At 44.8% G+C, this 15,000-nt stretch overlaps 1 protein-coding gene and 1 long non-coding RNA gene across 2 annotated transcripts in view; both read left to right on the top strand.

Moving 5' to 3' along the window:
• The first annotated feature begins 4,422 nt into the window (after positions 1-4,422).
• LOC115356534 (uncharacterized) lies at positions 4,423-4,853 on the top strand. Its single transcript, XR_003927984.1, has 3 exons — positions 4,423-4,443; positions 4,597-4,690; positions 4,811-4,853. It is a non-coding gene; the product is annotated as an uncharacterized LOC115356534 (long non-coding RNA).
• A 61-nt stretch (positions 4,854-4,914) lies between these two features.
• LOC115355892 (uncharacterized) overlaps positions 4,915-15,000 on the top strand; it is an 11,295-nt gene continuing 1,209 nt past the window's right edge. The window contains exons 1-9 of the mRNA XM_030046814.1: positions 4,915-4,929; positions 4,989-5,207; positions 5,351-5,485; positions 5,919-5,985; positions 6,112-6,176; positions 6,296-6,373; positions 6,464-6,532; positions 6,924-10,216; positions 13,280-13,418. Coding sequence (XP_029902674.1) covers positions 4,915-4,929; positions 4,989-5,207; positions 5,351-5,485; positions 5,919-5,985; positions 6,112-6,176; positions 6,296-6,373; positions 6,464-6,532; positions 6,924-10,216; positions 13,280-13,418 — 4,080 coding nt within the window. The remainder of the gene's footprint in view (positions 4,930-4,988; positions 5,208-5,350; positions 5,486-5,918; positions 5,986-6,111; positions 6,177-6,295; positions 6,374-6,463; positions 6,533-6,923; positions 10,217-13,279; positions 13,419-15,000) is intronic.

Below are 15,000 nucleotides of genomic sequence, written 5' to 3'. Positions count from 1 at the left end.
AGCTGTGTCATAGGCCTAGCTCTGTGTAGCCTGGGTGGGAGACATTGTGTCGGCCATTTTGTGCCCATATAAAGAAAAGCTGTGTCATAGGCCTAGCTCTGTGTAGCTTAGCTGAGAGACATTGTGTCGGCCATTTTGTGCCCATATAAAGAAAAGCTGTGTCATAGGCCTAGTTGTGCTAGTGTGTGGTTCCATAAGATTTTGAGAGGCAAACTTTTTCTTGCTGTGACAAAGGAAAACTATTTCACTCGTGTGTGTGTGTGTGTGTGTGTGTGTGTGTGTGTGTGTGTGGTTACAAGGTTTTATTTGCACAGAACTTATTTTGTGATATATGTTGTTGAGCTGTGTGTGTGTGTGGCTTGTGTGCATTCAAAGAGCAGATATAGGCAAAGCTGTGCCAGTGTTTGGTTTTAGAGGAAAACTTGTGTGGAAAAGGAAAATTATTGGACTTGATGATGATAGTTGCATGTTTTTTGTTTGTTTGTTTGTTTGTGTGTTTGTAGTTTTAAATCAGGTATTATTTGCATGGAACTGAGTTTGTGATATGTGCTTGAGCTGAGTGTGTGTGGCTTTGTGACAGAGCTATATCTGCTCTTTGAATGTACACCAGTCATAGCTTTGCTAGTGTGTGTGTGTGTGTGTGTGTGTGTGTGTGTGTGTGTGTGTGTGTGTGTGTGTGTGTGTGTGTATTCAAAGAGCAGGTGTAGCTGAGAGACATCGTGTCGGCCATTTTGTGCCCATATAAAGAAAAGCTGTGTCATAGGCCTAGTTGTGCTAGTGTGTGGTTCCATAAGATTTTGAGAGGCAATCTTTTTCTTGCTGTGACAAAGGAAAATCATTTCACACGTGTGTGTGTGTGTGTGTGTGTGTGTGTTTGTAGTTACAAGGTTTTATTTGCATAGAACTGATTTTGTGATATATGTTGTTGAGCTGTGTGTGTGTGTGTGGCTTGTGTGCATTCAAAGAGCAGATATAGGCAAAGCTGTGCCAGTGTTTGGTTTGAGAGGAAAACTTGTGTGGAAAAGGAAAATTATTGGACTTGATGATGATAGATGCATGTTTTTTGTTTGTTTGTTTGTTTGTTTTCTTGTAGTTTTAAATCAGGTATTATTTGCATGGAACTGAGTTTGTGATATATGTTGTTGAGCTGAGTGTGTGTGGCTTTGTGACAGAGCTATATCTGCTCTTTGAATGTACACCAGTCATAGCTTTGCTAGTGTGTGTATGTGTGTGTGTGTGTGTGTGGTTCAACCAGATTTTGAGATGAAAACTTTCTCTTGCTGTGACAAATGAAAATTATTTGACTTGGTGTGTGTTTGTGTGTGTGTTCTTTTTTTGTAGTTTGATATAAGGTTTTATTTGCATTGAACTGAGTTTGTGATATATGTTGTTGAGCTGAGAGTGTGTGGCCTGTGTGTGTGTGTGTGTGTGTGTGTGTGTGTGTGTGTGTGTATTCAAAGAGCAGGTGTAGCTGAGAGACATTGTGTCGGCCATTTTGTGTGCATATAAAGAAAAGCTGTGTCATAGGCCTAGCTCTGTGTAGCTTAGCTGGGAGACATTGTGTCGGCCATTTTGTGCCCATATAAAGAAAAGCTGTGTCATAGGCCTAGTTGTGCTAGTGTGTGGTTCCATAAGATTTTGAGAGGCAAACTTTTTCTTGCTGTGACAAAGGAAAACTATTTCACTCGTGTGTGTGTGTGTGTGTGTGTGTGTGTGTGTGTGTGTGTGTGTGTGTGTGTGTGTAGTTACAAGGTTTTATTTGCATAGAACTGATTTTGTGATATATGTTGCTGAGCTGAGTGTGTGTGGCTTGTGTGCATTCAAAGAGCAGATATAGGCAAAGCTGTGCTAGTGTTTGGTTTGAGAGGAAAACTTATTCTTGTTGTGTGGAAAAGGAAAATTATTGGACTTGATGATGATAGATGCATGTTTTTTTTGTTTGTTTGTTTTTTGTAGTTTTAGATCAGGTTTCATTTGCATGGAACTGAGTTTGTAATATGTGCTTGAGCTGAGTGTGTGTGGCTTTGTGACAGAGCTATATCTACTCTTTGAATGTACACCAGTCATAGCTTTGCTAGTGTATGTGTGTGTGTGTGTGTGTGTGTGTGTGTGTGTATGTGTATGTGTGTGGTTCAGATTTTGAGATGAAAACTTTCTCTTGCTGTGTGAAAAGGGAAATTATTGGACTTGATGATGAAAACTGCTATGTGTGTGTTTTTTGTAGTTTGCTATCATGTTTTATTTGCATGGAACTAAGCTTATGATGTATGTCGCTGAGTGTGTGTGGCTTTTGTGTGCATTCAAAGAGCAGGTGTTTCTGTGTCATAGGCAAAGCTGCGCTAGTGTTTGGTTTGAGAGGAAAACTTTCTCTTGCTGTGTGAAGAGGGAAAATGATTGGACTTGATGATGAGTTGTTGCAGGTGTGTGTGCTTTTTAGTAGTTTGATATCAGGTTTTATTTGCATGGAACTGAGTTTGTGATATATGTTGTTGAGCTGAGTGTGTGTGGCTTGTGTGCATTCAAAGAGCAGGTGTAGAGTGTCATAGCTGGGCTAGTGTGTGGTGTAATAATATTTTGAGAGGAAGACTTTTTTGCTGTGTGAAAAAGGAAAGTTATTTGTTTTGATGATGAATAGGTGCATGTGTTTTTTTTGTGTAGGTTTATATAAGGTTTTATTTGCATGGAAGTGTTTTGATATATGTAGTTCAGTTGAGTGTGTGTGGCTTTTGTGTGCATTCAAAGAGCAAATAGTTGTGTCATAGGCATAGCTGTGTCAGTGGTTGGTCCAATATGATTGTAAGAGAAGGTCTTCCTTGTGAGACAAAAGGAAATTATTTGATTCAATATTGATAATTGTAAATTTTTTTTTTTTCATGCGGGCGTGTGTGTCCTTTGCTGTATGCAGGAACTGTAGTTTGTGATGTATTTAGTTGGGTGTGTCTGTTTCCACCGAAATGGCTAAGCTGTGAGATGTTGTGTCAGCCACTTTCTGTGTAATGAGGAAGCAAATAATGTAATTAGGATGCCAGTTTGCTGGTTTATTATGATTTTGAGAGGAAAAGGTTTTCTTAAGATGTGTCTCTGTTTTGAGCAGCACAGTCGTGTTGTTGGCCATTTTCTTTCGATTACTTGAACACAATGTGGATGCTGGTTTGTGTCTTAAGCATTTTATAGAGAGAAAGACCTTATTTAAAATTAAAACCTAAAAATTTGCTACAGCCAAGTGTATTCAGGATGCTTTCAGTAACTTTCTGTTCAATTAAATGTGTTGTTTTTTTTTTCTACTAGACAAGTAATGTTTAAATCAAACATGTTTTGTTTACAGATATTGATATCGATTGGTTGTGAGATCTGGTGTTGTCCTGCTTTGGCTGCGATTGAGAGCGACTGACCTGCGTTTGACCTGCGATTGACCGGCGAGCTACCTGCACCTACATCTGTGATCGTCTGATCCAGAACCACTTAACACAGATACATTTATTCCATTTAAAAACACACACATAACTAATTGTTAATCAACACACATATTTGCACTCCTTCAACACACAGACACATACAGACACACACAGACACACACACACACACCCACACACACAAACACACGCACTGCCAAGGTAAGTTGAAACGTTTGTGTATTTGAAGGCTGACCTTGTCTGGGAAAGCATTGTTTGTGAGTATGATTGGCACAGATTTTTAAAGTTTCTTTGAACTTCGGAGGAAATTTTATTTTATTTTTTTTTGTTTGTTTGTTTTTCATTTCCAGATGCCCCGTGCCAAGTCCCACCGGCGGGCCCAGGCCCAGAAGCGGAGGATGGCGCAGCCGCAGCCATGGACCCCCCAGCCGCCTGTCCCCGAGTTCGTTGCTCGTAAGTATCAAACAGTTTGTTTATTTTTTTAATGTTTAACTGACACAGTTTGAATGTTATTTGAGGAAATACAAATTTTGTGTCATCATACTTAACTTTGTTGTCAACCACACAGGGCGCGGTACAGGGTACCGCCATCGCGTGCGGAGATGGCCGACTTCGGAGCTGACCCAGCGCAGCTTCAAGTTGGTCACTCCTGCCCAGAAGCCGGACCAGAAGGTATTAGTTTTTCTTTTTCAGAAACACAGTGCTTGTCGTAAGAAGTGGGTGTCTATGTTCTAAAGCCGTGTCTCTGTCGTTGCAGATGGTGTTCGTCGTGGGAGACTCCCACCTGCGGGCCATGGTGGATGGGATCGTCGCGATGCCAGAGGTACCTCTGTGTTTTTCTTTTCTCTCTGTTCCAGGTGCGCATGCAGCAGAGCTGAGGACGGAGGTGTCCCACGCCGCTCTCCCCTGGACCCCGGACGTGGTGTGTGTGCTCGCCCCGAGCAACAACCTGACAGCCAGCAGGAACATCGGAGAGGCGTCGCTGGACTTCGGTGCTCTCCTGGCTACAGTTTGCAACCGCTGGGCGAAGGTGTGTTTAATTTGCAGTTGGCAGTATTTGTTTTGTCCTGTGCTGTCACAGTAAGCGTGTGTTTTCACATGTGTTTTTTTAGAAACCTAAATGTGATTCTAAACGTGATTTTTTTGTGTGTGTGTGTGTGTGTGTGTGTGTGTGTGTGTGTAGGTGTTCGTGCTGGACTTCCCTCCACGCCTGAACATCGAGCCTGGCCTGCAGGAGCTGTTCCGCCAGGAGTTCCGCCGTGTCGCAGCACGCATGGGTACGTCTTAGTTTTGGTCATCAGTTTGATTATAACTGATGTATCGTAAACCTAACCTCATATGTTTTACATCAGTGTATTTATTACCAGAATGTATGATGTTTCTCACTTTTGCGGCAGGTCTCCCATACGTGTCTGTGGCAGAGCACCTCCCTCTGGACCGTTTGGAGCTGTGGAGCCGTGACGGTGTAAGTACAGCATACTTTGTTGTTGTGACATGACACATGGAGGAGTTGAAGGTTTCCATTTTCGATACACAAGTTGAGCGCAATGTGTTCTGCGTTTCACTGTTTTCCAGGTGCACCTCAGCGACAGCGACGGAACGCCGATCCTCGTCCAGGCCCTGTGGGACGCCGCGGTCCGCCAGCTGACTCCTCCTCCTCCTCCTCCTCCCTCGGTGCCCCCCCGGACATCGCCTCGTGCCAGGGTCTCCCCCGTGCTGGTCGTGACGGGACACAGCCCCGCGGCTCGTCACCGCAACCCACTGGAGTGGACCGTCGTCGGACAGGAGGGCAAGGTAATGTGTTTGAGTCATTTTCTGGCTGTACATTTGTACATCTTTTCTGGTTTTATGCCTTTATTTTGTGTGTGTGTGTGTGTGTGTGTGTGTGTGTGTTTTTTTTTTAATGGTGATAATTGTTTTTTGTTGTGGTTTTTAAGATTCGAGCATCTCCGGTGCAAGAGTCTGTCCTCCCGTCCAACCCCGTCTGGTTCAGCGGCGACATCCTGGAGGCCATGGAGAGGGTTTCGCCATCCTCGGACAGCGACGTCACTTCACTTCTGCCAGCTGGCCAGGTAAACTGCCTGATAATTACATTTATATATTAAGAAGTGTTCTATATTAGTTTTGACTTTAAGGTGTTTCTGTTAAGTTATAAAATGTTAAATGGGTTTGCCTCTGATGTTTCCCCTTGTCTCTGTGTGAGTGTGTGTGTGAATGGTTGTGAGTTTTTCTGAGTGCGTGCTGTGTCTTTTTGAGTCAGGTCATCATGCTGCTGGTGGTTGTGTGGCTCAGGTCCCAGGCTGCTCCAGTACATGTGGCTCCCCTCGGCATCCGCATTCCTCATCCACCAACTGTTTTTACATTTTTTCCTTTATATTATACATATAGATCTTTTGTTGTGTTTTTTTTTTTTTCTGTGCTTGCAAAGTCTATTGTAGGTGTGTATGTCCTGGACAAAATTGAATTTAAGACTGCATTTAACAAGGTTTGTTTTCCTTCTTTTAGACTTCCCGTGTGAGGCGTTCGCCGAAAGGTGTTGCCACAAGGCGTAGAGGAGGAAAGCGGCAGGTTGGTATCATGTTTAGTATGTGAGCTATGTGGATTGTTTTTGCCGTATTTTGATAACACGTGTAGAACCCGAATGAATGAGTGCATTATTGAAATGAGTCTTTTGTCTTCCCCTATCTTTTTTAGGTGCTGGCAACACCTTCACCTGCCCGTGTGACCGTGCCTGCCTCCGGCCCCAGACCAGCGGTGCAGCAGGTTTGTCTTTGTTTAAATATAATATGCGAGTTATCGTTTTGAGAGGTTGCAGGGAAATGGTTCTCCTGTGATTTAGTGAAACCTTGTTTGATTTTTTTTTTTTTTTTGTCTTGTGTCAGGTGGAGTCGTCCAGCGTGGTGCCAGGGGTGGTCGTCGTCCGGGAGGAGCTCGCCGCAGCGTGCCCGGCCGTCCCGGAGGTGCTGCAGAGTACTTTATATAACGTGCAGAACCCGAGTGAATGAGTGCATTATGTAAATGAGACTTTTTTTCTTCCCCATCTTTTTTAGGTGCCGGCGAGACCTTCACCAGCCCGTGGGACCGTGTCCGCCTCCGGGCCCAGACCAGCGGTGCAGCAGGTTTGTCTTTGTTTAAATATAATATGTGAGTTAGCATTGAGAGGTAGCAGGAAAATGGTTCTCCTGTTTTCATATTTGTTTGTTGTGTACATTCTGTTTTATCTAGTTATTCTCAATTGCACTCAGTATTATTTACACTGTTTATTCAGTTGTTTACACTGTTTAGTCTGTTGTTTACATTCTGTTTTATCTAGTTACTCTCAATTGCACTAATTATTATTTAGCTCTTGTTTTTTAGCACTAGTTATATAGACCATATCGCACTAGTTATATAGACGATATTTAATTTTTAAACGGTCCCACAATTCCATCTCTGCTGTAATCCGGAAGCCAAGCAACGACATTTCGTTGCCAAAATCTCACTGCTGTGTTTTTTTTTTTTTTTTATCAGGTGGAGGCGACAGCCCAGGAGTCGGCCAGCGAGGTGCCGGGGGTGGTCGCCGGTCAGGAGGAGGTCGCCGCAGCGGGCCCTGCTGTCCCAGAGGAGCGACAGAAGATCGACAAAGCTAAGGCTGTTTTTGTTCCTTCTGTTTGTGTTAGTGATGTTCAGTCAGAGTCTAGCGCTAATGCTGTGGCAACAGGGTCTAACATAGATAGCAGCAGGATTAGGCTAGCTAAAGTTGTGCGCGGGTCGTTTCATCAGGGAAATGCCCGATTTGTGTATGGAGGAGTGCAGTGTATGGCTATAGCTTTGGTCAGCTTAGCCAAACACACGGTGAGGAGCGCGTTCTCGTGGGACAGGCTGGATCTGGATCGCGCGTTGGTTGAAGGTGATGAGTTGTACACGAGTTTGCGTGACCTCAACATCTTCAGCCATGTGTCTAATCTGCTGTCTGTGCCAGATTTGCCACAGCAGCTGGAATTAGACGGAGAGCTGTTTAGGTTTAGTTTTGGTGACACGGTGTTAGGCGAAGTAGGCGTGACCGAAGGTGAATACATCGATTTCGGTGTATTCATCAGCTTGCGTAATGGACTGGAGAGAATCTTCAGTCAATACACCACATGTCTTTTGACAATGTGCGGAAACACCACTGCCATCGTGCGTGAGGGTGGACGGTTCGCTGTGGTCGACAGTCACTCACGCAGTAGCACTGGCTTGTTACACCACAACGGTACAAGCGTGGTTCTGCATTTCACGTGTCTGGACGACCTGCACCACTACATCTGTCGTTTGGCCGACAGTCTCCGTTCGAGGGAGAAGCTCTTTGAGCTGTGTGGTGTCACGGTCAGCACAGGTGCAAGTCCAGCGCGGTCTGGTGTGTCTGTGGAGAGTCTCGTCACTGGGATGAGCGCTGCTCCAGCACCAGAGTCTAGTGTGCTCACTGAGGCTGGGAGAAAAAGTGAGGTGTCTGCAGGCGTTTGTGTGCCTGAGTGTGGTGTCAGCATTGCCGCAAGTCCGGCACTGTCTGGCATTTCTGTTTTTAGTTTCTCCAGCGAGGTGAGCAGCGGTTCAGCGGCAGAACCAACGGTGACCGATGGCAGAAAGCGTGTCATTTCTTCCGGCACTTGTATGTCGAAGAAATCCAAGAGTTTCGATGTCCGAGAGGTCAATTCGGACATCGAATTTGTTAGCGAGGTGAGAAGCGAAGAACTGGTCTTCCATCCCCTCGGCTTAGATGTTTGTCGTGCTTTATGCACAAAGTTAAACGTCGATTGCGTGAAGGTTAGTCCGGTAGCCACAGAGGAGGGGTTGTTGGGTGTTCCTTGTAGCAAAGAGAGGATTGTGACCGATGGGAACTGCTTCTTCAGAGCCATCTCTCAGGCTGTGAGTGGTTCTCAGAAGCACCATCGTAGGATTAGGTTAGCTGTGTGTAAAGAGTTAGAAAGGAACACGGCTAGATATCAGAGTCTCTTGAGGACTGAGTACTCCTCTGTGTTAGAGTACATTGAGCAGTCCAGGATGAGGCGTGTCGGCAGTTGGGCCACAGAGGTGGAAATTCAGGCAACAGCCGATTGGTTAGGCGTTAGTGTGTTTACGTTCCATGATGGACGTTGGTTGAGGTATAGTTGTAGCAGTCAGCCTTTGTCGGTAGAGTGTATTTACTTAGAGAATATCATGGGGCGGCATTTTGAGAATGTAGTTTGTGTGTGTAAGCCTGGACTGCATAGTTGTTACGGGTACTGTAAAGTTAGGGAAGTGGCAGATTATAGCATTAGGTCTAGAATGATGGATGTTGTAGTTAGTGACAACACAGCGGTTAGGTGTAGTGATGTAGTTGGTTCTGTTGTAGGTGTAGAGAATTGTGCCAAGGTTATGGAGGGTGCTAGGGAGTTAGTGTCAGGTAGAAAGTCTCTGTCCAAGTATCTGAGGAGGAAAAAAAGGACACAGGAAAAGTTGGATATTTCGCTTAGGGAGAAACGTCAGATTAGAATTAGGAAGATCTATCAAGAAAGTGTAGTGTTCAAGGGGAAGGCAAAGTTGTGGAGTGTAGGGAATTATTGTAAGAATTTGGCCCACAGAGAGAGGGTTAAAGAGTTGAGTGTTAGTAAATACAGGGAAAGTGTAGAGCACAGGGAAAGTGTTAAGGCCAGGAGTGTGGGCAAATATAGGGACAGCATTGAACATAGGGAGAGCGTTAAGGCCAGGAGTGTGGGTAAATACAGGGACAGCATTGAGCATAGGGAGAGTGTTAAGGCGAAGGTATTGGGCAAATACAGGGACAGCATTCAGTACAGGGAGAGTGTTAAAGCCAGGAGTTTTGTCAAATACAGGGACAGCGTAGAGCACAGGGAGAGAAAGAAAGCCAAGAAGGTGGTCAGATATAGGGACAGCATAGAACACAGGGAGAGAGTTAAGGCCAAGAGTTTGGGCAAATATAGGGACAGCGTTGAGTACAGGGCGAAACATATTGAGAGAGGTAAGAGAAAGTATCGCGATAGTTTAGAGTATAAGCAGAAAGTTACTTCAGGGGTGATGTTAAGCAGAAAGCAGAAGGTAGAGAAGTCGAAAGATTTTGGTTTTGTTAGGGAGCAGTTTTTAGGAAAGGTCAGAGATGGACCTGATTTTGTGTGCTGTGTGTGTCATAGGTTGTTGTTTAGATATCAGGTGGTTAGCTGTGATAGGGAAACTTATAGGCAAAGTTCAGCGACAGCGGCTGTGGCAGATAGGTGTATAGGCCAGCAGTATTTGCATAGGTGTAGTGGTGAGTGTGTTGCGCCGTGTTTGTTGGTTTCATCGCGCGGTAATTTGTGGATTTGTTACACGTGTGATAGAAAGCTTAGTTCAGGTGAGATGCCAGCTGAATGCTGGGTTAATAACTTGGAGCTTGATCCCATTCCTGCTGAACTGGGATCTTTGAATAGTTTAGAACAGCATCTTATTGCGTTACACATTCCATTCATGAAAATGTTGGCACTGCCTAAAGGTGGGCAGAATGGAGTACATGGACCAGTGACATGTGTTCCAGCCAACATTGTTCAGACTGTGAATGTGTTGCCTCGTTCCAGCATGGAAGGGTCTCTGCTTCAGGTTAAGCTGAAGCGGAAACTCACATATAAAGGGCATTACGAGTACCAGTTTGTCGATACGTTGCGTGTAAGACAGGCGCTAGAGTATTTAAAGAGGACAAATATTCATTATAGAGACATTGAGTTTAATGAGGATTGGGTAAACGAGTTTGTTAGGGAGGAAGATAGGGAGAGGGAAGAGGCCGAGTCAGGCAGTGAGGATGAGGCTGAAGTTAGGTTAGGTCAGGTTACGGTTCAGTCTGAAATGTGTGAGCTAGCGGAATCAGCAGACATAGGACAGGATGAACTGTTACATGACAGACAACAGCACTGCATGTTTCAGGACACTTGTCTTATGCCTGTTGATATTGGTCAGGAAGCTTTAGATCAGTATTTTAAGGATATTTTGAATATTGCGCCTGCAGAAGGGAATAGTCCGGTAAGAATGCTTTCTGACCACACGAACGAGGCAAAGTGTTTCCCGGTGTTGTTTCCCACGGGTGGTAAGACTTTTCACGATGGTCGGTGGCACGACTTGACGTTGGCGCGTTATCTTAATAATAGGATTATGCATGCCGACGGTCGTTTTGCGCGTAATGTAGAGTATATATTTTTTGCGCAGTACGTGTCGGAGTTGGACAAGGTTGTGTCCAGTGTTTCTGTCGCGTTGCGTAAGGATAAAGGAGGTCAGAGGCCTCAACGTGTTAGTGAGGATATGTTGGCAGATGCGGACGCCTTGAAGCAGTTGTTGGCGTGTGATGATGGGTTTAGGTTTCTTAAACCCATCAGAGGAACTCCGGCCTTCTGGCAGTCTGTCCAGAAGGACGTGATGGCTTGTGTGCGACAGTTAGGCATTCCGACGTGGTTCTGTTCGTTTTCGTCTGCGGATATGCGCTGGCAGAATCTTCTGACCAGCATCCTGAAACAGGAAGGCAGATCGCAGACGGTAGAGGATTTGGACTGGGCAGATAGGTGCGCGTTGTTGCGACGTAATCCTGTGACCGCGGCGCGAATGTTTGACTACAGGTGGCATTGTTTTCTGAAAGAGGTTCTCATGTCTCCCTGTCAACCTATCGGTAAAATAATCGATTACTTTTATAGGGTAGAATTTCAACAGAGAGGCTCACCACATGTACACTGTTTATTTTGGATCGAGGGTGCTCCCCAAATTGATAAAAACACAGATGAGGAGGTAGTTGAGTTTATCGACCGCTACGTTACATGTGAGCTACCCTCAGATGATGACACACTATTGGACACTGTGTCATCTGTTCAAACACATTCCAAACGACATTCAAAGTCATGCAGAAAACACAAAACGACGTGTCGTTTCAATTTTCCAAAACCTGTTTCTGCGCGCACATTCATCTGTAGAATGCGGGAGTGCAAGTGTGATAAGAACAAGAAGACAGGTGAGGCTGAATCTAATTCAGAAAACAAGCCAGCCTGTAAATGTTTTGAGGATAGGGATAGGATGCCTAAAGAGTTTGCACACAAAATTCTTGAGGCTGTTAAGAAAGCTGTGGAACGTGATGTGCCTCCTGCTAGTGTAGAGGAGTTGTTTTGTAGCTTGCGTATAAATCAGGAAATCTTTGAAATGGCTTATAGGCGTTTAGAGAAGAAACATAAGGTAGTTTATAGGAGAGGGGTGAACGAGGTTTGGGTCAATCAGTATAGCAAGAAGTTGTTGAAGTGCTGGAACGCTAACATGGACATTAGCTTTGTCACCGACGCCTACGCAGTAGTAATATACATAATATCGTATATTACGAAAGCAGAGAGAGAAATTGGCCTCCTATTGACTAATGCCCAAAAAGAAGCAAAAAAACAAGGGAATCTCTCTGCTAAAGAAGCCCTGCGGAAGCTGGGCAGTGTATATTTACACAATAGGGATGTTTGTGCGCAGGAGGCGGTGTATAGGCTAACGAACATGCACCTTAGGGAGTGTTCCAGGAAGGTTGTGTTTGTGCCGACAGGCAGTAGAATAGTTAGGATGAGTTTGCCCCTCAGTGTGTTGAGGCAGATGGCCGCCTCCCGTGATCTACGGGAGGAGGATATGTTTATGATTAGTATAGTAGATAGGTATAGGAATAGGCCTGATAGCGACGTTTTTGATAACATGTGTATGGCTACCTTTGCATCTGAGTATCGTGTTCTCAGCAAAAATGAGATGTCTAAAGACAGGATTGAACTGAAGAATGACTTAGGATTCATTCTTAGGAGAACACGCACTCAGTTTGCAGTGGTGCGATACATGCGTTTTAATTTGGATAGAGAGGAGGAGGCACATTTTCAGAGCCTGTTGCAGTTGTTTCTTCCTTATAGAACTGACTCAGACCTCAAACCTGAAGGCTTTGAGCTGTTTGAGCAGTTTTATAACGATGGTGAGGTGTTGTTTAGCGACGGCTCTGTACATTCGGTTAGTGATGTTGTCGATGAGAATAGGGCAAGGTTTGAGGTCAATTGTCCTCACCTTGAGTTAGCTCAGGAGATAGCTGCGCAAAACAACGGTGTAGATGAAGATGTCTGGGGTGAGCTTTGTCCTGAACAGGAAGCGGAACGCCTTGAGGGTTTAGAGGAGATGAGGCAGCAGCGGGAAGGTGAGTTAGCTGAGGAACAGCTAGTTGAGTCGTTGGCGAATGTGCCGGATTTGATTGTTGGTGGCAGACAGGTAGCGCAGTTAGAGAGAAACAGGTCCATTTTATCTAGAACTGAGGGTTTGGCACTAGTTAGGTCTCTGAATGAGACACAGCTTGCTGTATTTTATAAGGTGAGACAGTGGTGCTTGCAGAAGGTGATGGGTAAAAACCCAGAGCCTCTGCGTGTGTTTGTGACAGGTGGTGCAGGGACGGGGAAGAGTCATTTAATTAGGGCTATCCAGTATGAAGCAGCGCGGCTGCTGTCAACGCTTTGTGATCAACCAGACGATATCTGTGTTTTGTTAACTGCTCCAACAGGAATAGCTGCATATAATTTGAATGCAGCAACAATTCATCACACATTGAGTATTGGCAAACAGGCTAGTTTACCTTACACTCCTCTGGGTGAAGATAAACTAAACTCTTTGCGCGCCAAATTAAGTCACCTCCAAATTTTAATTATAGATGAAATAAGTATGGTTAATCACAACTTGTTGGCTTATATCCACGGTAGATTAAGGCAGATTAAGCAGACAGGCGACTTTTCCCCGTTTGGTAATGTTAGCGTGATAGCTGTCGGGGACTTCTATCAGTTGCCTCCCGTTAAAGGGAAGCCTCTGTATAGTAGTCCTGTTGGTGTGGACCTGTGGTGTAATTTCAGCATCGTGGAGCTGAAAAAGATAGTTAGACAGAAGGATAGTGTTTTTGCTGAGATGCTTAATAGGTTAAGAGTGCGTTCCAGGGCCACCCCAATGTTAGATAGCGACATTGAAATGTTGAAGATGCGCGAGACCGGCGAGGTGAGCTCAGCCTTGCATATCTTTGCGACGAATAGGCAAGTAAGTGAGCACAACCTAAATTATCTGTTTGACTGTTGTCCTGATTATGTCACCATTGAGGCGCAGGATTTTGTGACTAACAGGACAACAGGGAATTTGGAACGGATGCCCGGGCATCATGGCGTTGCGGCGGACACGTCTCTACCGGAGACGTTGTGTATAGCGAGGAACGCGCGAGTCATGTTATGTAAGAACGTGGATGTTGCGGACGGCCTGGTCAATGGAGCATGTGGCACGGTTACTCAGGTAGTTTTTGGAGAGGATTCCACGTTTCCTCTCACCGTGTATGTTAGATTTGATGATGAGAAAATTGGTTCAGATAGGAGGAAAAACCGTGCACATGCAGCAGTAGAATGCCTGCAGTCTACTGCCATTGATCCAGAGGAGGATAGAGCCACCAAGCGTGGCGGTTTGCGTCGTCAGTTTCCTCTTAGGTTAGCGTGGGCTTGCACTGTTCACAAAGTGCAAGGACTCACTGTGGACGAGGCGGTAGTGTCTTTGAAGAGGGTGTTTGCACCGGGGCAGGCATATGTAGCGCTTAGTCGCGTTAGGGCCTTGTCTGGACTGATCATCGAGGATTTTACAGAGAGGGCAATTTATTGCAAGGACGCCATAAAGGAGGCCTTGGATAGCATGCCTCCATTTTTGATTGAGCAGCCAGAGCCTTCATTAAATGCACACAGTTTCTCTGTGTATTTAATGAACGTTCAAAATTTAGGTCGCCACATGTTAGATTTGGTGTCTTGCACGCAGCATTTACAGCTTACCTGTATTGCTGTGACAGAAACGTGGCTCACTGCACAGTCTTCATTAGACGGTGTCCAAATTGAAGGTTACACTTTCCACAATCGTCCTCGTGGCTTGTGTTACAGCAGCAGTAACCCCAAATTGGTAGAGCTAAAGAACCTAGAACACGGTGGAGTTGGTTTGTATAGCGTAGACAATTTGGACTGTGATATTCTGCAGGTGCCCGATTTGAATCTGGAGTGTTTGGTGTGCCTGTGTAACAAATTCAACATATTATTGGCAGTAATTTATCGTCCACCGTGTTATCCAATTTCTTTATTCAAACAAAATCTGGGGAAGTTACTTGATTGGTTACATCCAATCAGTAACACAATTGTAATAGTGGGGGATTTCAATGAGAACATTTTAAAAACATCCTCAATTTGCAAATTTATGGGAGAAAAAGGATTTAGTCAGCATGTAACACAAGAAACTACAGAGAAGGGGACACTAATTGATCACGTTTATGTTAAAACAACACAGTATAATGTGGAGTGTGCAGTGATGCCCACGTATTTTAGTGATCATGAAGGTGTTTTGTGTAGCTTTAGTGTAAACGATGATCAGGGGTTAGTTGTTGACTTGGAGGAGGTAGAGGGCCTCTTCGAGTCAGACGTGGATTTTGATGAGGGTTAGGTTGGTTTGTTTGGCAAAGGAGGCAAACAGTGAATTCACACGACCGGTGTAAATTCTTTGTTTGATGAGTCAAACGGAGCTACATTGCAGTGTCCCGGTGCAAATGTTAGTGTTGTCGCGT

This window comes from Myripristis murdjan, chromosome 24 (genome assembly GCF_902150065.1).
Source record: "Myripristis murdjan chromosome 24, fMyrMur1.1, whole genome shotgun sequence".
Taxonomy (NCBI): Eukaryota; Metazoa; Chordata; class Actinopteri; order Holocentriformes; family Holocentridae; genus Myripristis; species Myripristis murdjan.
This window is presented reverse-complemented; position numbering and strand designations above follow the sequence as displayed.